Source organism: Daldinia caldariorum (assembly GCF_022478825.1).
Source record: "Daldinia caldariorum strain CBS 122874 unplaced genomic scaffold F4812scaffold_20, whole genome shotgun sequence".
In the NCBI taxonomy this organism is placed as follows: Eukaryota; Fungi; Ascomycota; class Sordariomycetes; order Xylariales; family Hypoxylaceae; genus Daldinia; species Daldinia caldariorum.
Genome location: NW_025953056.1, coordinates 459,435 through 480,900, shown reverse-complemented (window position 1 = coordinate 480,900; position 21,466 = coordinate 459,435). Strand labels below are relative to the sequence as shown.

Genomic DNA, 21,466 nt, shown 5'->3' with positions numbered 1-21,466 from the left:
GTCATATGCAGGTATTTTATTAAGTTAGGTACCAACCTGTTATTTCGTCACCAACTTGGTGTTCTATAAGGTAAACGGCGATGTCGATAGCCGTCAGCAAAGTTGTCCCTCAAGGTTGAGGGATTGAGCTCAAAAATTATGACGATTAAAGAAATAGTGGTGGCATGTACATGACGTCATACAAGCCGAGCTTTAACAATTAAGGCGGATCTGCCCGTCGCATGTCGCTCACCCGACAGAGGCACCTAACCTAGGTACCTAGCTTACCTCAGGTATATTTTCGTAAAGATGTTTTGAATTTCACACAAGTTCCACATATGCCTTCTTCAACAAACTTCATCTCCACATTTAAACTCCAAATATCCACCGCCTAAGAAACAAAAATGTCTAACACATCTTCACCCAGCCCTCAAACAATGAGGGCTTGGATCTACAACTCGACGAACGGCGGAATTGAGAAGAACATCCAATTGGTCCAAGATGCGCCCGTACCGTTTCTCTCGCCGCTCCCAAAGGATAGCATCGTCGTCAAGGTGCACTACAGCTCCCTCAATCCGGCCGACTACAAGTTTCCCGAGCTGGGCTTACCCATGAGAGCCTTGATACCCACCCCTGCGTCGCCTGGTATGGACTATGCCGGAGTTGTCGCCCAGACGGGAAACGCTGTCAGCGCTTTCCACGTAGGTGATGAGGTATTCGGCAGGATCGCGCCCAACAGATATGGCACCCTAGGCGAATATATATGCACGAAACTCGACGGGTGTGCACTCGTGCCCGAAGGCGTGTCCCTCGAAGACGCAAGCTGTATCGGCACAGCGGGGCAGACGGCCTATCAATGCATCGCGCCGAACGTTGAGGAGGGGGACAAGGTCTTCATCAACGGCGGCAGCGGAGGAACAGGCACATTCGGAATCCAGATCGCCAAGGCCTTGGGCTGCCATGTGACGACGAGTTGCTCGGGTAAGAATGTAGAGCTGTGCCGCAGCCTCGGAGCAGACGAGGTCATCGATTACACGAAAGAGAACGTCAGCGAAGTGTTAAAGGCGAAGGGCCAGATATATAAGTTGGTTGTCGACAACGTCGGCACGCCGTTGGATCTGTACAAGGCTTCCGATCACTTCCTGCTCCCGGAGGGCAAGTTCGTGCAAATTGGAGGCGAATTTTCAGTCAGCAATATCACCAATATTATGTCGAGGCAGTTCCTGCCCTCCTTTCTAGGCGGCGGTAAGAGGAATTGGAAGTACCTTGTTACGAATAACTCGCACGACGATCTTGAGCAGATTGCGAAATGGATGAAGGAAGGAAAAGTTAAGGCCGTTATCGACGAAGTTTTTGAGTATGAAGACGCGCCGAAAGCTTTCGAAAAGCTGAGGAAGGGACGTACCAGGGGAAAGATTGTAATCAAACATCCGAAATAGGCGCCTGAGTTTGGGATTTTATGGGTTGACTTCGGTCGTTTATAGCAAATTGCAGGCTTCTTAGGGCGTTACAACTAATCTCACTGGGAGGAGTATCGATATTCATATGTATTTAACCTTACCTTAGGTACCTAACCTACCTACCTCTTATGAACATACATGTACCACACCTGCTATAGTTTGTAGTTATCTAACAGTTTACTCTATCAAAGCGACAAAGTTCGTATAACTAGCAGAAGTCATGATACAACAAGTGAGGTATCTAATTCTCAGTAAGAGTGTACTAGACCAATCCCAAAGACAGTACCAAAATATTGCCGCAGAGACATTAATAAGAAACTTATATCTATCGATAGAATTTATTATACAGTCAACGACAGTAGGAGGTGGTATTCTCTCAAGGTTCCACTATAGGGAACAAACTCACTCGCAACCGTCCAAAGTAGCACGAGTCTATCCTTTCGTCTTTCTAGGCTGTCTATCGGGTAGGATTTGTCTTGGTGTTGTTTTTTTCTTCCTTCCGCGCAAGCAATCGTTTGATATTGTCGTATTACTCAGCTCGTCCCAGCTGTCATATCCCTTCTCTCGCTCAGATGGGGGAGAGAGGATTAACTTCTCAGAACACGAACCCCCCTTTTCGACTTGGTTGAATGCCTCCGCCAACCACCCAACCAAACCGCATAAAACATCCCAATCTTTCCCTAGACATATACCTAAACGTGATTCCGCTAAACGCCTAGCTCAATGCATCATTATGCTCTATAAGGAGCGCATCTTCTTCAAAATTTCCAACAGCCCGCAAACTGAATAACAGTAAGGAAAAAGGCAGACCATCATTCAACGTCTCGACGACGCCGCCCGATCGAAAGCGGCGGAGCTCTTTGAGCTCGTCATAGTCAATCCGACAGGCGTCATTGCGCCAGTTGGAGCTGGGGTAGTACTACGGGTTGGAGGAGCGGAACGGTTGTGTGCCATATGTGCCCTGACCAAGTGGCCGGCTGCGAGAGCGCTGCATAACGAAAGCTCGCCTGCAAGAACCGCCGCACCAACTATACGAGCGAGACGAACCGCGTTATCTCCAGGATTTGTCGGATGAGGACCCCTGACGCCAAGCATGTCGAGCATAGCGCTCTGGGGCTCCAGGATGGTACCTCCACCGATTGTGCCGACTTCGATCGACGGCATAGATACAGAGATCTGAAGCGAACCGCGAAGGCTATTGACGATGTTAGCGCGAGAAGCGATACAAAAAAAAAAAAAAAAAAAAAGTCCTAGACTTACTTCTTCATGATGGTGATACAGTTCGAGCTCTCCACAACTTGCGCTGGGTCCTGCCCGGTAGCGATAAAGATGGCAGCGACGATGTTGGCCGCATGAGCGTTAAAACCGCCCACCGCACCGGCCATAGCAGATCCGATAAAGTTCTTCGAGATGTTAAGCTCGACTAGGCTATCCACGTCGCTCTTCAACACCGCCTTAACCACGTCACCCGGGATGATGGCTTCGGCGACTATACCCTTACCGCGGCCGTCGATCCAGTTGATCGCGGAGGCCTTCTTGTCGATGCAGTAATTTCCAGACAACGACACGATAGACATGTCGCTAAATCCGCCTTCGGTAGCCATGACGTTTAACGCGTGCTCGACACCCTTGGAGATCATGTTCATTCCCATGGCGTCGCCGGTTGTCGTCTTGAATCGGATGAAAAGGTTAGTTCCAGCAAGGGCCGTCTTCATTGTCTGTAACCGAGCGAACCTCGAGGTCGAGTCGAAGGCCTTCTTCATCACAGCTTGACCCACCTCGGAGTCGATCCAGAGCTTCGCAGCGCCGGCACGCTCGAGAGTTTCAAATTGCACGCACGGTCCTCTAGTCATTCCGTCGCTCGTAAGAACTGTAACGGCACCTCCGCCAGAGTTGATAGCCTTGCAGCCGCGGCTTGTACTAGCGACGAGCACACCTTCAGTAGTAGCCATGGGGATGAAATAGCTTTTACCGTCGATGACGAGCGGGCCAGCTACACCGACGGGAATGGGCATATAACCGATAACGTTCTCACAGCAAGCGCCGAGCACTTGTTCCCAGTTGTAGTTCTCGTACGGTAGCTTGGACTGGTCTAGAAGGCTAGTAAGATCTGCCGTCGCCCGGGTCCTCGAGATGATACTTCGACGAACCTTCACGGCTCGCGTGCAATCCTTGAGAGTCTTCTCCAACGCGTAACCAGGGATCTTGCCTTTCAGAGATACAGCAACAACTTCCTCGTCGGTCAATTCATGTGCCCTCTTCTCCGTTAACATCCTGTCCAGCTCGGCCTGGGTTCTCTGCACAGACGACGACGTCAGCGGAGCAACCGGAAGAGGCTTGCTCACACTCTCATCGTCAGTATAGGCGGGGGTGATAGGTCTGTCAGGTATCGATTGTGACGGCGACTGCTTCGGTTGGATCTCACCGAGCGGTAGCGTTGCGGACTGCGTGTCGTTGAATCGCTCTGCTTCCGCAAGCTCCTTGGGATCAATAGGATGGTCTGGTAGGTTGGGATCGCGGATGCCCCATCTAGCTACGTTGAATAGATAACCGTTGAGGGCGACGCTCATGGCCAGAGCGACCACGATCCACTTGGATAGGATAGGGTCTTCCAGACTGGTAAGAAGGCTGCCGACCATGCGTCCGCCTACGCCGTAGCCGTTCAATTGAGGATAGCTGTCTCGTTTACCGTGGTGGCCGTGGCTTGAGGTTAAGGGTGCCTCGGCGTAGTGAATAGAAGGGAATTCGAGTTCATACTTGATGGGAGTCAGTACGGAAACTACCGTCGTCTTCGAGTGGCTCTTCGCGTTGTAGAGTATCTCGTCTAGCCCGTTGGACGCAACTTTAAACGGGTCGAGAGGAGGTGAGCTAACGACACCTCCCAAGCCCGTAGCCCACGAAGAGACACTGGAAACGTCTGAGGTCCTGAAAGGAATGGTGCAGAGGTTGGCGACGTTGATGGCAATAAAGCCCATGACCATCCAGAACTTGAACTTGGGAACGCTACTGCTCCTAAGATCGTTGCCGAAAAGAGGCGCATCAGCCTGGCCCTTGGCGCTTTGCCTAGGCCAGTCGTTATTCTTAGCGACATTTTCAGCGACGCGGCGGCTGACGCCGTCGTCTTCCAAGGCTCGCCGCAGCTCCACGTGACGTCTAATACGGTTCACCTCGAGTTTGATGCACAGAATAGCCGTGTAGAAGGTGAAGAGCAGGATGCAGTCGAAGAAGAGTATCCAGGCGGCTAAGAAGCAGAACTGCTGAAGACCACCTTGTACGCCAGAGGCGGCTCCGGCTACTAGGATCAAGATCTCTATGACGTAGTCCCGGACAATCTCGTAGCCATTATCCTTGATGGCGCGCTGTACGGCGTAGTGGATGATGCCATCCGAAGCCATCAGTAACCTGGTAGATTTGGCGCCGTTGGTTTGCTGCTCTTCGGGCCTACGGTGCTCTAGTGCGTGAGATAGCACAGCCCGGGTCAGCGCGATATTCTTCTCGAAGCCGATTGTAACAACTAGGAAGGGCAATCCCTCCGAGAGTAGAACCATGCTGATGGGGACGCCAAGCTTCGTAGTAACATTGAGTCCGAACAGGAAAGCAAAAGTAGATGAGAAAAGCACGCTGATGGCTAGCCAGACGTTTGATCCCATTTTTCTCATAGATAGGAAAAGCGACACGAAGGTCAGGTGCATAGACAAGTACCCCAGAACCATGATAATGATATCCAGTGTCTCGGCGTTCTTTATCAAGTCAAGAAACTCCGTCCAGGCGTTGTGAATCCATCGTGCTACGCTTCCCCTAGTGTAACCCTTGGCGACTTTCATTATCCACATCTTCTGCTCTTCCTTGCCCAGCTCGGTTTCGCGCGACTCTTGACCGGGAACATCGTTGGGGATCTCCTGCGCGGCCGCGAGAAACTCCGCGGCCTCGTCATACTTGACGGCGAACGCCAAAGCGCTGTCTTGGGAATAAGCACTCAAAGGATTTGCCGTGGACGGAAGATGAGAGATGCTCAGGTTCTGAGGGAGAGGGACGATATGAGGTAATGGTGCAGTCTGAGGTGCATCTTCGGAAGACTCCGGGAAGACCAGAGTGACAAGGGCCAAGTGTTCAGCGTCCTTTGGGGTGGCCGAATCGGAGTCGAAGCTTTGCCAACGCCATGAGGTCTCCGGGCCGACTATCAAGCTTCGGCTGCCCTCTACTAAAGAGGGCCAATCGGCCGTCCTGGCGCTCCTAGTCACATCTAATAGGCTCTCTTTAACGACACCGACGTAGGTGGTGCTCGCTATTAAGGAAACGATGACAATGGTATGGATCGGGTGTAGGCAGGCAATTTTAGAGAAGAACTGGAGGATCGGCGTGACTCTCTTGTTTATCTTGGATGGTGGAACGGGTGTGTCGTTTGGTTGCTCGCCGCGAAAGCGGGAGGGAAGAAATGAAGAAGCAATCATGTTACTACTACGGCGAAGGCATTTGGCGACGACCGCTTAACGAGTATGCTTAGTGCTGTAAGGTAAAAAATAGCAATTAGTCGAGGCCTTCTCCATGATGTCTGTCCATGATGTCTAGCTCCTATGCAGGATTTCTGAAGACCGGGATTTCGATTGCGAGACAAGTCTTGAGCTTGAGAGAGGATAACGGGACGAACCTAATAAAAAAGACTTTTGTCTTCTCCCCAACCTTCTATGATAGCTACAACTTTTACAGTTACCCCAGGATTGTCTAGGTAGTTCTAGGAAGCACGGCGTTCAAGGATATCGTCAAGCCTGCGAGGTGAGAGGTGGGAGGTGGGAGATGACGGGAAATGAGAGGTAAATTAAGAAAGTAAAAGGTGTCCAAAGCCAATCTAAGGTTTTGAGGTGTAAGATTGTCGATACTGACGAAGCAGACAAACAAGTTTCCCTCGAGAAACTTAGGGACGGTCTTGACCTCGTCACCAATGCACAATGCACGATACCAACGCCAATGCCAACGACGACAGTGGGAATAAATCGGCAAGGTGTGCTAAATGGCTCGACCGCAAGGGACCACGAACAACAAAGAATAGTTGGACGAGGAAAAAAAAAATGTTGGAAGAATAATGACAAGTCAGGGGGGGTTGTAGTGGAGATTTATTATCGGTGCGGTGAAGAGAGAAAATTCAAAGCTTCCTCCTTTAGCTCACTCTAGCTTAACATACCCCCTGGCTTGGAATATTTCCAATGCTCAATCAAGTCGCAAGCACAAAATTAGGGGACCCAATAAGGTCCCACTTCGAACGCCAGCTTGTTATCGATTAGATACTAAAAAGCTAGGTACATCATCTTACAAGGTTTAGGTACGCACGGTATATGCCGCTATAAACCTTAGGTACACAGGTAGGTACCTAAGGTAGCTAATCAGTAGCTAATGCATCTCGACCACATGGAGCAACGCTCGAATGTTTTAACAAATTCAAAGTGCGAGCCGTCCAACCGTAGTATTCCACCCTCTTTTCTTTTTTTCTTTTCGTCAAAAATCAGACATACATTTCTTAGCTCTCCTCGTAAGCACGCTTTCTTCAGGTCTATAAAATATATTATCCTCGAGTTCATGACAAATTGTGTCACCATCTTAAAGTAGCCCCGATATTATTGTCTTACAATGCAAAGATTTGGAAGTTAAGTAACGTATCTTGCCTGCTTTGTCAACGCTATTCCTTTACTGCACGAAGAGAGCGTTGGTGGGAAAGGGAGCATAAGTCCACACTAACAACAATGGATACCTTGACAACTCAACAGCCAGGGTAGAATTATATATGTCATAGTAAAGTATGGTCGTGTTTAATAAAACCCCTAGCAAGACAAGCTAGTATCGTTATATGCATACAGAATTTCGGAATTCCATTAGTATTATCAATACTACCTACCATTAGGACTACCTACCACGGAAACTATTACATTTGCCAAGTTTATCTTACGTACCTGTTATAACCATTCTTTTCACTCACAGAATACGCCCGAAAGAGTATACTTTTTACAACTCAACAAGGGCTTCCCACAATTTACTTATTACAGCCTACCCAGTAATTAAGATCCAACATCTTTCTAGTACGGCCTCCTTGCGCAACAGACAAAGCTTGGCAATATAGATACCTGTCGCAAGCCGACAAGATCAAGACTCGACCTATTCCTTTTCATTTACTGTGCCACCCTCCTTCGCATCTCCCCTCCTTGTGCGGAATAACTATCTAAGATCACCTATAGGTACGACCGAATAAGCGGCCCTCGCCAAATAAGAAGCAGGCTTTCTTGATTCAGCTTGCTACTGTGCAGACATCAGCCGCCTCACTTCAGGTCCGTCCATGCTGACGACTTTAGCTCCGGATGTCTCAATTTCTTTCTTGCATCCGGGCCACCCAGATGGGTCAACTGCCCTCGTGCAATCCTCCACCAAATACGTCTTAAACCCTTCTTTCGCCGCATCGATAGCTGCGTTCTTGACGCAGTAATCTGCAGCCAGTCCTACGATGTACACATCCGTGATTTGCTTCTCCCTTAGGATTTTTACGAGGCCGCTGTCATAGACACGCGGAGACGTAAAGGAGTCGTAGAATGGACTATACATCTCGATACGCGGATCAGTTCCTTTCTCGAGAACAATGTCGAGCTGACTGGTGTGTAACTCGGGAATCAGCTCCGCTCCCGGGCTACCCTGAACGCAGTGAACCGGCCATAGTTGCGAGTCATACGTTTCAGCCTCGTTGTGTGGATTCACGATCGTGACCGTGTCCTCAAACGCAACTTTGCCTTGGTGATTTGCCGCAAACGAGATATGATCTTGCGGGTGCCAATCCTTCGTTGCGATCCTAACCACGAAAGGAGAGGCTAGAAGTTTATTGATCAATTCCACAACATCGCGACCATTAGTCACCGCGAGGGATCCATTCTATTCGATGTTGGTCAGATATCTATCGACAGCCGCAAGGAAAATACCTAACCCTAACCTGACCTTACCTTGACAATAGGTAGGGGTAACTTACTGGAGGGCAGAAGTCTTCTTGGAGATCTACCACAATCAATGCGGGCCTAAAGTTACCCATGTTTAGACGTTTAGACTTGACTTTGTCCAGTACTGAATACAGCGATTATATCGTAGGTTGATAAGATGATACGTTGTGATTTCGAAGCTGTCAAACCAAAGTCTTATAAACACGGAATTGTCTTAATGCAAGATCCCGATAAGATAAACTTCGTTGCCCCTCCACGTCAAAACTTAGGGGGAGAATTTCCTTATTATTGGCGCAAACTTTATCAGGTTGCTCGACCGGTTTCGAAGCTCAAAAGCAGCATTTTGCCCCAACCACTTATATTTGGTACAAACGGATATCGTTTTTGTAAGTTTCGCAATCCAACTTTTAAGCGGAGATCATTCAAATACCTACCCTCTTAATTGAAGTTTTAATTGAAGAGTGAAAGAAGAAGCCGTGATTCATATTAGCAACATATACCCACCTAGTTCGAGTGCATAACGTATTGGTACCCCTTTTATCCCCCCCCCCCCCCCCTTTCTTTGTTCCTCATATATAGTGCTTAGTCGTTTTTCTTCGATGCGTATGTGTACTCCAGCCCCTTTGTAACACTACCAAACCACAGCTTTATATGGTCGTATATGGTATTTGTGCGTCCATACCACTATAGCGAAACATCAATCAGTACTGCAAAATAAACAAGGCGGGGATCAATAACACTCAGTAACATATGGAACTCACCGGCGATGTACCCGTGATCCTCGGTAACCTGCCCTGCGCCATCACAAAGTACGTCGAGCTGTGTTCCACAACCGGCCTGGATGAAGCGAGGTCAGATTGGGCGTTAACTGGCATAACTGAAGTCGCGCCGATTTTCTGCATGTGCTTCCAAAGCTTGATGACCAGCTTGATACAGCTGTCAGCACCGAGCGTCCAGGAAGTTACGGTATATCCCATAATGGCGCCGGCATTTGGTACACCAGTTACCATGGTCCCTCTCCAGCTATAACATGACCCCACGTCCACAGGTCGCCCGTCAACTATGGGGGTGATGCCTCCAAGCAGGTGGACATCTAAATCAATCCATATTAGCGCTCTGCAGTCCACTGCACGAAATAATTTTGAGGGATAGGCATTTGGCAAGCCATAAAGAGACGGGATACTCACGAAGGCCCGTAGCTGTAACGATAATGTCCGCATCAAGCTTCTTCCCCGATCTGGTAAGAATTCCGTCTGCTGTGACCGTCTCGATGTGGTCGGTCACGATATCGCAATTATCCCTGCGTAGAGCTTTGAAAAAGTCACCATCTGGACATAAACCTAGGCGCTGGTCGAAAGGGTCGTACTTCGGGTTGAAATGGACGTCTGCATCAATATCAGGCGGCAATTCTTTCTTCATCTCATTTACGATGAACTTTCTCGCCAGATTCGGGAATGTGACGCAGAAGAAAACGAAGAGATGTTCTACTATGAAGCATCTACAGAGTGTTAGTTGATTAGGTATGCATACTACCTACCTAGGTAGATAGGTACCTAGGTAGCTTTTAAAAGTTGCTACGGTAAAAGTCGCTATGGCTGAAGAGACAGATTAGGCACACGTACCGCCACCAGTTGAGTGAATGAGCAATTCTTTCTGGGAAAATGTTCCTGATCCATTTCCCAGCCGGGTCTGATAGGGGCAGGCTGAGAACGTAGGACGGGCTTCTCTGGAGCATCGTTACATGGCCTGCCTTTTTGACCATGGCTGGCACCATAGTGATGGCTGTAGCTCCAGATCCGATGATGATAACTTTCTTATTAGCATAGTCAAGATCCTCAGGCCAGAACTGAGGGTGCGCGACCGTGCCCTTGAAATTTTCGATGCCAGGAATCACGGTCTTGAGCGGACTGGCATAATTGTAATACCCCGAGCTGGCGATCAAAAATCTGGCTTTGAATTCCTTCGCTATGCCGTCCGCGCTGACTGCTACGGTCCAAAGCTGTTCCGCCGAAGACCAGCTGATACCGGTGACCTGGTGCTTGAGCTGAATCTTCTTGTCGATACCTTCGGCTCGGGCCGCATCTTCTATGTATTCTTTAATAAGATGGGCTCCAGCCATATCCGCATCGTGTAGCCATGGTCGCCAAGGAAAGCCGAACAAAGTAAGATCTGAGTCCGAACGAATACCGGGAAACTTAAAGAACGACCATGTGCCGCCGATCTCGTGTCGTGCTTCTAAGATGGTGTAGGAGCAGTCAGGCAGCTGAGTCTTCAAGCGGTAAGCCGCGTTGATCCCAGAGAGTCCAGCACCGATAATGATAAAATCGCATTGTTCCATTTTTACCCTTAGGTAGCTTATAGGTAAAGATGTGGTTGAAAGTTAACCCTTTTTATTTTTTTGCCGTTACTATCAGACCCGTCGTGAAGGTTTAAGCTTCTTGACTGGCGATGTTGTCAGTAATTTTGGCCAGGCCTAGACCATTTACGGTAAAGAACGGGACTTATAATCCAAATTTTGACCGCCTTGTACTAGAATTGTAATTTAGGTACCTAATAGGCCATTTAATCGAAAGGATGTGGGCAGTGTCTTAGTGTACGGCGGCGAATGTCGCGACGAGGGGGCCTGGTACGTTACAATGCAGCCCATGAAAAGCCCATGGGGAAAAAGGGTAATTTCTAGGAGAGGAAGTTCCCAGGGCTTTATTTCCAGGTTGTCAACTACTACGTAAGTTAGGTAGGCTAGGTACCTAACCTATACCTAAGGTATCGTATTTAGGTTATGAAAAGTGGTAGCTAGGAAATGTCTAATCCGCCGTAATGTTACGAACCAACATCTACCAGAAACATACTAGTCTAGGCAACGGGAGCGGGGTCTCCAAGGGCAACGGATAAACCTCGGTTATGGTCACGATCTCGTATGATTTGACTGATTTGACTGATTTGATTGATTTGACCAAATCAACCAAATCACCCAAATCAACCACATCACGATGCCTTCAAGAGGGAGGATAAGGAGGACAACCAGGACTATAAGAGTCAACATGTATCTAGTCATTCATTTACGTTTCCTTAGCTATCAATCTAAGTCTTATATCTAACCCATATAAGGGGAAGGACTCCAAGCCTTCCTGACGAACACTTACAACGTTTTATTGACACTTGACCCGTATCGCTACTGTTTACCTAAAATCAAGCCCCCAGTTACTACACTCTAACGGACCTGAGTGTAGGTTCGTCACACGTAAGGCCGTTACTCTATTAATTGATATTTATAATCGGGTCTCATTTTACAAGGTAGGTACCTACCTAAGGCACCTAGGTTATTAACCTAATCACCATCCTTTTCTACAGGCTCTTTTTCTTGTTTCAAGTGCTTTAGATTTTTCCATCCCATTCCCCAACCGGTTAAGAAAGCACAACTTGCCGCCGCAAGTTGGAGATACTAATAAATTGGTGTTAGCAGGGGTGAACTATCATGTGGGAGTTAGTGTTCTCACGAATATGTTGTTGATGGCTTCATTATACGCTAGGAGGGCGCCTTTTACTTGGCTCTTGGGTATGACTTTAGTTATTTCGGTTGCGCCCGTGTTAATTAACAAACTCGGGTCGATATCGGGTGCGAACTTATGGAGGGCCGGTCCTATAGAACTAGTGAAGATAGTCTTTGCGAGTGCCGAGAAGATCGCGCCTCCGAGTAGCTGAGAGAACATGGCGTACGCCGATGCTATCGAAGCGTCTTCTCTGGGGACGTTCGCTTGCATAGCAAGGACGAGCTAAATCGATGCAGTCGTCAGCATTTAACCAGCACCGAATCAGTACGGGGGTGTTATACTGCTTACGAGTTGTAAGACAAAGCCACGACCTGCTCCCATGAGAACCTGATATCCTATAATTTCCCCATCAGAAGTGGCTAGAGAGAAAGTTGCAGTCAACCCAGCTCCAATCGCCACGAGCGCGTTTCCTCCAACCACCTCCGGAAGGTAATAACCCGTCTTCTGAACAAGAGCTCCGCATACTACGGACGCGAATAGTTGCGATAGCACTAAAGGGAGAAGCATCACGCCGCTCTGCAGAGCATTCACGCCTCTGATGGCCTGGAACCATATGGGCAGCCAAAACAATGAACTAACGGACCCGCCACTTTGTAGGAACGACGTGATCGTGATCATGATACTGACACGGCTTCGTAGCAGTCGGGGCGGCAGTAAAGCGGACTCTCCCTTGTAAGCAAACCAAAATCCGACCACTCCGAAGGCTACCAATCCGCCACACATAAGTCCGATTACGTTAGGCGAGTTCCAGGGGTATTTCGTGCCGCCCCATTGCAGTCCGACTAAGAGCAATACGGACGCGGCGGCAAAGATGACGAAACCGACAAAATCAAGGTCGAGGACTCTTTCTACGAGGGTGGTTTTCTTTTCCGAGAGTCTCGTTACGGGTAACCTCACCACGAACACGAACAAGAGGACGACTAGGCCTCCTAGAGGTAAATTGCTAAGAAGGTTTAGCTCAGATGCTAAACGCTGGAGACGGCGACAGTGAACTTACATGTAGAAACACCAGCGCCATGACAACCCTTCCGTTAGAGCTCCGCCGATTAGGGGGCCCGCTGCCTGGCCCACGGCAAAGCAGCCGAGTATGATGCCGTTTATAAACGACCGCTTCGCTATCGGGACGGTTGCGGCGACGATGGTGGAACTGCCGTTGATAATTCCGGAACCACCTATACCACTTATGGCCCTTGCGATGATGAGCATCATGGAAGACGTAGATAGCGCGGCAATCAGGGAGCCCAGCTCGAAGATAATTATGAAGGTAATAAATACGAGCTTGATCCTAAAGCCCCTATATATTTTCCCGACGAGCGGGACCATAACACAGCTATATAGGGCTTGTTAGCCTCGCGTTTGACGAACGGTAGACCCTCTCGCTTCCTTACTTACTTTGCTATTAGAGACGCCGAAGAATACCACCCGATATCATCTACGGTATTAAACTCTGCCGTGATTGCGGGGATAGCCTAGTAGAAAGTGTAAGCAGGTACATCGCTAAGAACGCCGAGATAATGTTCCTTACAGTTCCTAAGGCGGTATTGTTGAGAGCTATTAGTAGGACGGCTAGGGTAATGGATCCCATCGCGACGTAGAATTGTAAGCTGCTCATCTGCGGATGGCTTGAACTCCCAATCTCATTTTGGTCTTTACTTTGGGAAGTTGAGTTACTGTCTCCAGGGCCATCTTTCTCGTCGTCGATCTTATTGGAAGTAAGTTTACCAAGTTTGGAGTTTTTGACATCGACATCGGCATCGACACTGATTGCAGATTCTAGATCCTGGGTATCCGAGCCACGCTCAGCCGATCGGTGAGGATTCATTGCTGAATGCTACCTTGAAATATAATGTAAGTCGTTAACTGAACTACCACGAAGTTCGTCGGCTGCCCTTGGCCGAAATATGCCAGCCACGAAATGCAGCTCGGGTAAGCCATATCGCGAGACATGTTAAAAACAATTTATACTATTCATTCCCTGTTAAGTATAGTGGGAAGAATTTAATACGAGCGATAGCCGCTCCAGGCGTCAGGGAATACGGCGTCTGCAGCATCAAATGAGTAAGATGTGAATAAAGCCATTTCGGCGAACCGGCCTTTTCTCTAAAAGTCCGGTCTAGATTGTGCGTTTTCGTATGTCACATATACTTATTTTAACCGTGGTTCTGTTAGCTTGGCTACGCCAATCCGGAGCATGTTGGCTAACGCGACCTTGGTAGCGAGAACAACTTGGGTCTCGTGTGGAGACCGGAGACTGGAGAATATCTTCAAACTCCGTTCTCTTACCATACCTCCTAAAGAGCCCTCGTCGAACACCGCTGTCGTCCCACGGCTTGCGGATTAGACTTTGAAAGTCCGCCGGCGATTGAAGCTTCTGTAATCGAGTATTTTATTTTTATCATATCGATGGAAAGGCCAAAGAGCTCAGCTATCGCTAAATGGGGAGCAGCGTGTTCGCCATGTGCTTTGGCAAAAGCCAAATGCCTTCGTTCGATCAATAGGCCGGACGGCAGATGTGATAGGTGAGCGTGTCATCTGGTGCATATAGCCATTTTCAAAGCCTAGGCCCAAAGCTACCATATCATATTAGTCGGTTTACTAATGAGGGATTGGAGATTTAAGATGTGAACGTTTAGATAAAGATTGCACCAACCAGATACACAAGCCGAGGAAAAAGCGACAGAGCCGGCCCTCGTAAGTACTCTTCCATTTGTTTGCCTACCTACCTTAGGTAATTTTATTCGTTTTCCTATTGGTTTTCTTGATGGGAGTATATACATATACCATTCGAGGCAATTATTTTGTAATATGTCGCTTGCATGGAGGAGGATAAGAGTTGTCCGTGCCCCTTTCGGTAGTCCTCAACGTCGTGCAGACCTTTGAGCTACCTAATTTACAGGTAAAGACGAAGCTAACGCCATATCTTATATTATAGCAAAACAGCACAGCTTGAGGAGAGACTCAACAGTCTTGTAGATTTTATCAGAGCTACCAACCCAGTGGACATCCCCGCCCCGTTAAGGCAGGGTTCTGGAGCCAAATCTACTACGCCGTCGTCCCCAAAGGTGACAACAGATGGGGGGGTAATACGGAGCCGAGACCAGACAGGCACTACTACTCTGAGTCGATCATCACGCTCGAGTTTTGAGCAGCCACGTGCGATTCCTGACTATTACAATGAGCATGCCCCGCGCATATGTGTCTGTCGTACTCAGGCCGGTGAGAGCACCGCTCCGCTTGAGTCTGACGACGTCTTGTTGTCGATATTCGTCGACGAACTTGTCCCGAATTACCCGTTCGTTATCCTTCCGCCGGGCTTCACGGCTTCGGAATTGGCGGTCAAATATCCTTTCCTATTCACTACAGTCCGAATGATTGCTTCCTACCGTAATCTAAGCTCGTTGAGATCGCAGAACTACTTCATCATGAGGCACATATCCGAGCAGATGCTGATGCGTTCGGAGCGGTCGCTAGAAATCCTCCAATCAATTCTTCTGGTTGTGGGCTATTATCACTATCACTGTATAATGCACGCGCAGCTGAACAATCTGATCGCACTAGCAAACAGTCTGGTAGCCGATCTCGGCATCAACAAGCCTCCAGAAGTACAGGACAAGACGAAGAAAATTTTAATATCAACACCTGATCCCCCCAAAGGTAGGGCGAACGACGAAAGGAGGGCAGTCTGCGGAGTCTGGTATATGACCTCAGTGTAAGTGAAAAGGACAATTGATATTCTTACCCGACCCGACAACGCGAGTCAGCTCGGTTGATATTTCTTTGGAGACATAAATAACACTTATGCCCAACAGCGTCTCGCTCTTGTTACAACGGATGGAGCCGCCAAAATTCACACCATACATAGATCAATGCCTTCGGGAGCTTGAGACGGACCAGGAATACGAAACCGATTCGCTCCTCGTTCATCTGGTACGAATTCAACACTTGTCTGAGCGTATTTCACAGCTACATGTAAAGGATCAGGACGATAGCGAATTGACTGGTATTGCCCGTGCTTCGATGGCCGCGTATTCCAGCGTATTCCACACGGAAATAGAGAAATTTAAGGCTTCAGTGCCTCGTCACCTCTTATCTAATAGTAAGTTGCTTAACTCATGTCACTTTTCCCGAGGGGGAGAAGAAGGAAAAGCTTGAAATTAACTCTCGTATAGAGCTACTCATATGCCATATCAATACGGCCTTTTTACGGTTATGGGAGCCGCCACGGATTGATGCTACGCTCCTCTCCAGGATTTCAAATTCGTTGTCATCCCTAACTCCTGATTCGGCCTCTTTGCTCGATATATTTTATAGATCCGGCATCGCGCTGAAGTCTTTCTTCGAAGCTTGGCTATCTTTTGATATCACGGATTACTTCGTCTTACCTATGCCCGTCTCCGCTCAGCTCATAAATGCTGTTATAATGCTGGTCCGCTGGTCCAAGTTGACAAGTCCCGACTGCAGTGTTAAGTCTAGCCAAACCGTGGCGGCAAGTTCCAGATTGACACAGATAGCGCAAAACGATCCAGGTTGCAGCACTGTGGCTTCGGTCTCCGCGCCCAACCTCAGCGTCAAAGATATAGACCCCGCGATCCCCGCCGCCGTCCGTACAATCAGGTCTCATATACTTTCTCAGCCCGAGCTGAGGATAGATGTTTGTAGCATCCTACAAGGTATGGTAACGCGATTCGAACAGGCGCGAGAAGCCTACGAGAAGAAGAGGGGATCAACTTTGGAGAACGACATATGGGACGTGGCCGCGAGGAAACTCAGGAGTACTCGCAGCAAAGTTGAACGATGGGCTGAGATGGTAGCTACCGCAGGTGGTGAAGGCCGCCGGTCCGAAGTATCATCATCAGATGTGAATATGGCTAGAGAAGCTGATCTCGGCAGCGGTCAAAACATGGGAGGGAACTGGCCTCCTGTGCCATCGGAAATGGACATTTCTATGGAATTTTCGCTGGAAGAGTGGAATCCTGGTGCTTGGTGGGCGAGTGACTTCTTTGAAGGATCAGTTATGGATCAGAATTTCTTTGATGGACCGGGTAATTATGGTACGGTTGTTATGGATGGCCTGGGGCCCTCATAGTATTTTATGGGTGGCCGAGTTTTTCTTGTTCTTTTGTATGTTGGCTGATGGATAAAATACCCCTTATGTTGAAACTGGCGAAGAATGAGATGAGCGTGTTAAAAGTCTTTGTGAGAATTATGTTCGCCCCAGATATATGACAAATAGATGTCATTCTACAGGCTATCATCTACCGCAGTCAAAAGTTGCCACATGAATAAAGATCAAGATAGGTCTGTACGAGAATAGTAAGGGCAACTTTTAAAGGGGGGCAAGAAATTGACAGCTACAAAAGTCCAATATGGTTAGGTAGGTGCCTATATTCTCCCGGCTGGTTACTACGAGCAACATAGTACATTGCATTTGTGTATAATATTATACATAGAATATAAGTGCGACTTCATGCGATATTTTCGCGTGGAGGCCCTTTGGGGGATGTTTTTTCCCCTTTCATCTGATGGCAACCTGCTCCTTTTGTTGCGTCGGCGTAATATCCTAATAAGTCAATCTGCTACTCGAGGCAAATTAGGCCCTTTGTCACCTATGACGATGACCTAGTAAGTCGAGTACCGCCAACAAAGACTTGAGTCTGGACTTGGTTCATACTTGGCTGTCTTTACAATCTCCGTAGCAGGTTTATTTTTAGCTATCGCTGTTGCTATCTTCTCAAGAACATCAAAAACGTTCTCGCTCGTCGAAAATTATTGTCTTACTACCAAAATGGAAGGGATGTCTATGCCATTATCTATGGGGTCCTCAGTGTCATCTACGAGACATTCAACCCTGAGTACCCTAATACCAACGCCCACAGCAAGCACGGGAGGTACCGATAATATGGACAACAACATGGAGGGTATGGGAGATATGGAAACACAAGTGGGAGGGTGTAAGATCTCTGTGAGATATTAATTTCTGATACGGTTGAATTTGTACCGGCAGTCCCATCTTTGCTAACAGACAGCCAATGCTAGATGCTCTGGAATTGGGACACGGTCGACACCTGCTTTTTATCGGAGTCATGGCAAGTTAAGTCTCCTGGTGGATTCGCAGGTCTATGTATCGGTATTGTCCTGCTCGTAATCCTACTCGAGTTTTTACGTCGCGCCTCCAAGATCTACGACCGATACTTGATCCGCCAGCACGCAAGGGCGACGAAAGTCCTCGCCGCAACGTCCGTGAACAATTCCACAGATACTGCCAACGGGGCTCTCATAGTAAAAGAAGGCACCACAGCCCTGCCTCATACCACACCATTTAGACCTAAACTCTGGCAGCAGGGCATCCGTGCTTTACTACATACGCTTCATTTCGCCCTAGCCTATTGGATTATGTTACTTGCTATGTACTATAACGGATACATAATTATTTGCATCATCATCGGCGCCTTTATAGGGTTCTTTCTACTCCAATGGGAACGTCTAAGTCCTCGGTAAGCAAAGCATTCTTAGGTCTCAATACTTAGTATTAGGCACTGATATTATTGGTATAAAAGAAGCGACGGCGAAACTGGCTTTGACAGTGGAACAGAAGCCACCGGCTGTCACGGATAAACTCTATAAGATTGACGCGAATAGGTTGTATAATATTAAGGATCGGGAGAAAGAGCAAAAGTTCTATAGTCAAAGTTAATTCATTAGGACCGCAACTTGTAGAATAGATAGAGGTATGAGTGTAGGATCTGCGTAGCCTGAAATACCTAGATTTAGCAGCTACCTCCTCAGATACTTACCTCCTATATAATAACTGGATATTTCCTTAGTACTGATATCTAGATTGGTGATACTTTAGATTCGTTATCCGAAGCGATACCTTAGGCTAGGCATAATACGAATATCATCAAATCCAGGGTAGCTAATGTACAAGGATCGTAGCAGGTCACGTAAACCATAGAATTTAGTAGGTTCCAGGAGAATGTTTGAATCGTCAATTAGCGTAAACTCATTTATGCTTATTCCCTAATCCATCCTTTGCATTTTTCAACGCCGGTATCGTGAATTGCAATTACCTCAAGTACGGCTCCGCAATGCCCTCGCATGTCACGACAACCAACGAACCGCCAACCCAGCCATTGTGCAAATTAAAAAAAGATAAAATAACAAAGAGCACAAAAAAAATAATGTGTTTCACTTCGCTCACGCTCATCGTCCAACTCGGATCACGCCAGCCGCAATAAGCTTCTGGATGTTAGAACGGACATTAGGATTGCGCATGTGTTCCTGCAGCGCCGCGGGGTCGGACTGGGCTTGCTGGAGAATGGATTGCATAACAGGATCCTGCATGATGCTCATGATCTAAAGCGCGCGAGTTAGCTGGCACTGCTCTGTCCGAAGCAATAAGGATGTATTTGGTACTTACCTCCGGGTCTTTCATCAACCTCTCCCGAGTCTGCTCTTCAGTCTCATTCTCTCGGGCGGAGTACATAGCCTGCAGAGCCTTTTGCTGCAGCTGGTCGATCTCCCGGGCATTGGCGTTGTTGTGATACTCGCTGTCCACCGTGGTAGCCTCGTTGCAAGCGTCGATACACTTGGAGTACTCTCGCATGCCGAAGTAAATCTGCGCCTTGCGAATATACGCCCTGATGAACTTGGGATCCTTCTTGATAGCCGCATTGCAGTCATCGAGGGCACTCGGGAACTCGAACAGCTTAACAAAGGCGGCAGCACGGTTGCTGTATCCACGAGGATCATCCGGGGCACGCTTGATCATCTCAGAGTATGCCGCAACAGCGCCGGGGAAGTCCTGCTCCTTGAATTTCTTATTTCCTTCCTCTCGGGCTTCCTCGGCCTTTTCCGGGTCGATGTAGGCCTTCCTGGCCTCTTCAATCTTTCTGCGCTCGGCGGCGCGGAGCTTATTCACTGTGTCGGGTGTTCGGTGCTCTGTCAGGGACTTCTGGTAATTTTCGATGGCGGCCGCGAGATTTCCTTGCTTCTCGTAGGCTGAACCAATGCGCGCGTACGACTTAGCAATCGTCTTGAAGTCGGCATAAATCATACGGCCTTCTTCGATAGCCTTAGTGCAGGTGTCAATGCAAGCTTGGTAGTCACCCTTTTCGAAATAAGCAGCACCAAGGTTGTTGAGATATGTTATATCCTTGTGCAACTCCCAAGCCTTAGTATAGTGCTTTATGGCTTCGTCGAAATTACGCTTCTTGTAATTTTCAGTACCCAGCGCCTTCTCCTTGTCAGCCTCCTCCTTTGCCTTTCTCTTGGCAATCTCTTCCTCATCCAATTCATGTTCAGGCTCAGGTTCAGGGGCCTTGGCAGGTTCGGGCTTAGATTGGGCATTGGAACCAGCCGCAGCGGCGTCTGGCATTTCGACGTCCTCCTCCGCCTCTTTAGCTCCCGAAGACGCGCCAGCGGCAGCGGTAGCGCCAGGAATATCGTCAGGGCCTCCCATTTGCATGTCAATACCCATCAAAACTCCTAGTACTTGGATCATTCGAGGGTCGCTGAACAACTCTTGAGTGTTTTGGGGGTTCTTCTGTATAGCCTGGATTTTTGCGATGAATGATGGATCAGCGAGGAAGCCACTGGTCTTTGGGTTGTTCATCAGCTTCTGAAGAAGATTAGGATCGCTAAACATCTTGCCAAGTCCACCTGTTGGGTCACCACCGAAGCCAGCACCTAGAAAAAGTCAGTATTCCAGAGAAAAGAGAGAGAGAAAAGTACGTATCAGGATGGTAGACGTTTACTTACCGGCCTCTTGTTCCATCGCTCGCTGGACGGAAGCGAGAGAGCTTTTTAAGCCAGCATTGTTAGGGTCGAGCTTAAGACCTTCTTCGTAGGCATCGCTGGCACCTAGAAGGTCACCGGAGCCGTGTAAGGCTGCGCCCTTGCGGCCCCATCCTCGCGGCCAGTCCGGCTTGAGCTCAGTTGTCTTCTCGGCATCTTTCAGAGCATTTGTCCAGTCCTTCTTAGAAGCGTAGGCAGCGGAACGGTTGCTGTAAAGAATGTGGTTGTTTGGGTCGATGGAGATAGCCTTGGTGAAGGCATCACTAGTTGAAATGTTAGTCTATACATGTTCTCAACTTCTCGTCTCAAATCTCATATAAAAAACACGCGCACTTACATGGCTTCGTCAAACTTCTTGTCAGCGATAGCCTTGTTGCCCAGAGCTTTAAGCTCGTCTACAGAGGCCATTGTGGGCTGATGCAACCTTGCTCACGATGCAGCAGTGGGGGTTAACTTTGGATGATTGCTTTTCGTGACTGTCAAGAGAAACGTTTCTACGCGAGTGGTGTAAGACTTGCGGAAAGTAAAAGATGGAAATATTAGTGAGGTATTTAGAAAGCTTTATACCTGCAACTTACAAAAAAGAAAAAAGAGTAAGTGGCATGTAAGTTGGAATGCGCAAACTTTGGAATAAAACCACTGGGACTTTGATCTTTTTTAGAGCTGAATGCGATGAATTCGAGAGCTTTCTACGGTGGGGTATTGGAGGTCC

At 48.2% G+C, this 21,466-nt stretch overlaps 7 protein-coding genes across 7 annotated transcripts; 3 read left to right on the top strand and 4 right to left on the bottom strand.

Annotated features, from left to right (window-relative positions):
• F4812DRAFT_211709 (reticulon-4-interacting protein 1, mitochondrial precursor) lies at positions 1-1,539 on the top strand. Its single transcript, XM_047930349.1, has one exon. The coding sequence runs from the start codon at positions 384-386 to the stop codon at positions 1,416-1,418; it is 1,035 nt and encodes a 344-aa protein (XP_047786743.1). The 5' UTR covers positions 1-383; the 3' UTR covers positions 1,419-1,539.
• Positions 1,540-2,348: 809 nt separating this feature from the next.
• On the bottom strand, positions 2,349-6,077 carry F4812DRAFT_211703 (3-hydroxy-3-methylglutaryl-CoA reductase). The gene is made up of 2 exons (XM_047930348.1): positions 2,700-6,077; positions 2,349-2,615 (listed from the first exon to the last, which is right to left on the bottom strand). Exons 1-2 carry the CDS (start codon positions 5,888-5,890, stop codon positions 2,468-2,470), a joined length of 3,339 nt encoding a protein of 1,112 aa, XP_047786742.1. The 5' UTR covers positions 5,891-6,077; the 3' UTR covers positions 2,349-2,467.
• A 2,879-nt stretch (positions 6,078-8,956) lies between these two features.
• F4812DRAFT_211640 (FAD/NAD(P)-binding domain-containing protein) lies at positions 8,957-11,289 on the bottom strand. Its single transcript, XM_047930347.1, has 4 exons — positions 10,030-11,289; positions 9,595-9,905; positions 9,169-9,500; positions 8,957-9,091 (listed from the first exon to the last, which is right to left on the bottom strand). Exons 1-4 carry the CDS (start codon positions 10,743-10,745, stop codon positions 8,990-8,992), a joined length of 1,461 nt encoding a protein of 486 aa, XP_047786741.1. The 5' UTR covers positions 10,746-11,289; the 3' UTR covers positions 8,957-8,989.
• Positions 11,290-11,735: 446 nt separating this feature from the next.
• Positions 11,736-13,780, bottom strand: F4812DRAFT_462843 (MFS general substrate transporter; the record flags this gene model as incomplete). The annotated part of the gene is made up of 6 exons (XM_047938108.1): positions 11,736-11,849; positions 11,905-12,180; positions 12,247-12,901; positions 12,956-13,288; positions 13,351-13,427; positions 13,484-13,780. 6 exons carry the CDS (start codon positions 13,778-13,780, stop codon positions 11,736-11,738), a joined length of 1,752 nt encoding a protein of 583 aa, XP_047786740.1.
• Positions 13,781-14,071: 291 nt separating this feature from the next.
• On the top strand, positions 14,072-17,164 carry F4812DRAFT_211542 (uncharacterized protein). Its single transcript, XM_047930346.1, has 5 exons — positions 14,072-14,477; positions 14,578-14,649; positions 14,891-15,667; positions 15,768-16,054; positions 16,128-17,164. The coding sequence occupies exons 1-5, from the start codon at positions 14,362-14,364 to the stop codon at positions 17,042-17,044; spliced, it is 2,169 nt and encodes a 722-aa protein (XP_047786739.1). The 5' UTR covers positions 14,072-14,361; the 3' UTR covers positions 17,045-17,164.
• Positions 17,165-17,580: 416 nt separating this feature from the next.
• On the top strand, positions 17,581-18,793 carry F4812DRAFT_211198 (Ctr-domain-containing protein). Its single transcript, XM_047930344.1, has 3 exons — positions 17,581-17,920; positions 17,995-18,452; positions 18,516-18,793. The coding sequence occupies exons 1-3, from the start codon at positions 17,744-17,746 to the stop codon at positions 18,571-18,573; spliced, it is 693 nt and encodes a 230-aa protein (XP_047786738.1). The 5' UTR covers positions 17,581-17,743; the 3' UTR covers positions 18,574-18,793.
• A 368-nt stretch (positions 18,794-19,161) lies between these two features.
• F4812DRAFT_453004 (uncharacterized protein) lies at positions 19,162-21,162 on the bottom strand (the record flags this gene model as incomplete). The annotated part of the gene is made up of 4 exons (XM_047936424.1): positions 19,162-19,314; positions 19,379-20,646; positions 20,719-21,017; positions 21,092-21,162. The coding sequence occupies 4 exons, from the start codon at positions 21,160-21,162 to the stop codon at positions 19,162-19,164; spliced, it is 1,791 nt and encodes a 596-aa protein (XP_047786737.1).
• Positions 21,163-21,466: the final 304 nt, after the last annotated feature.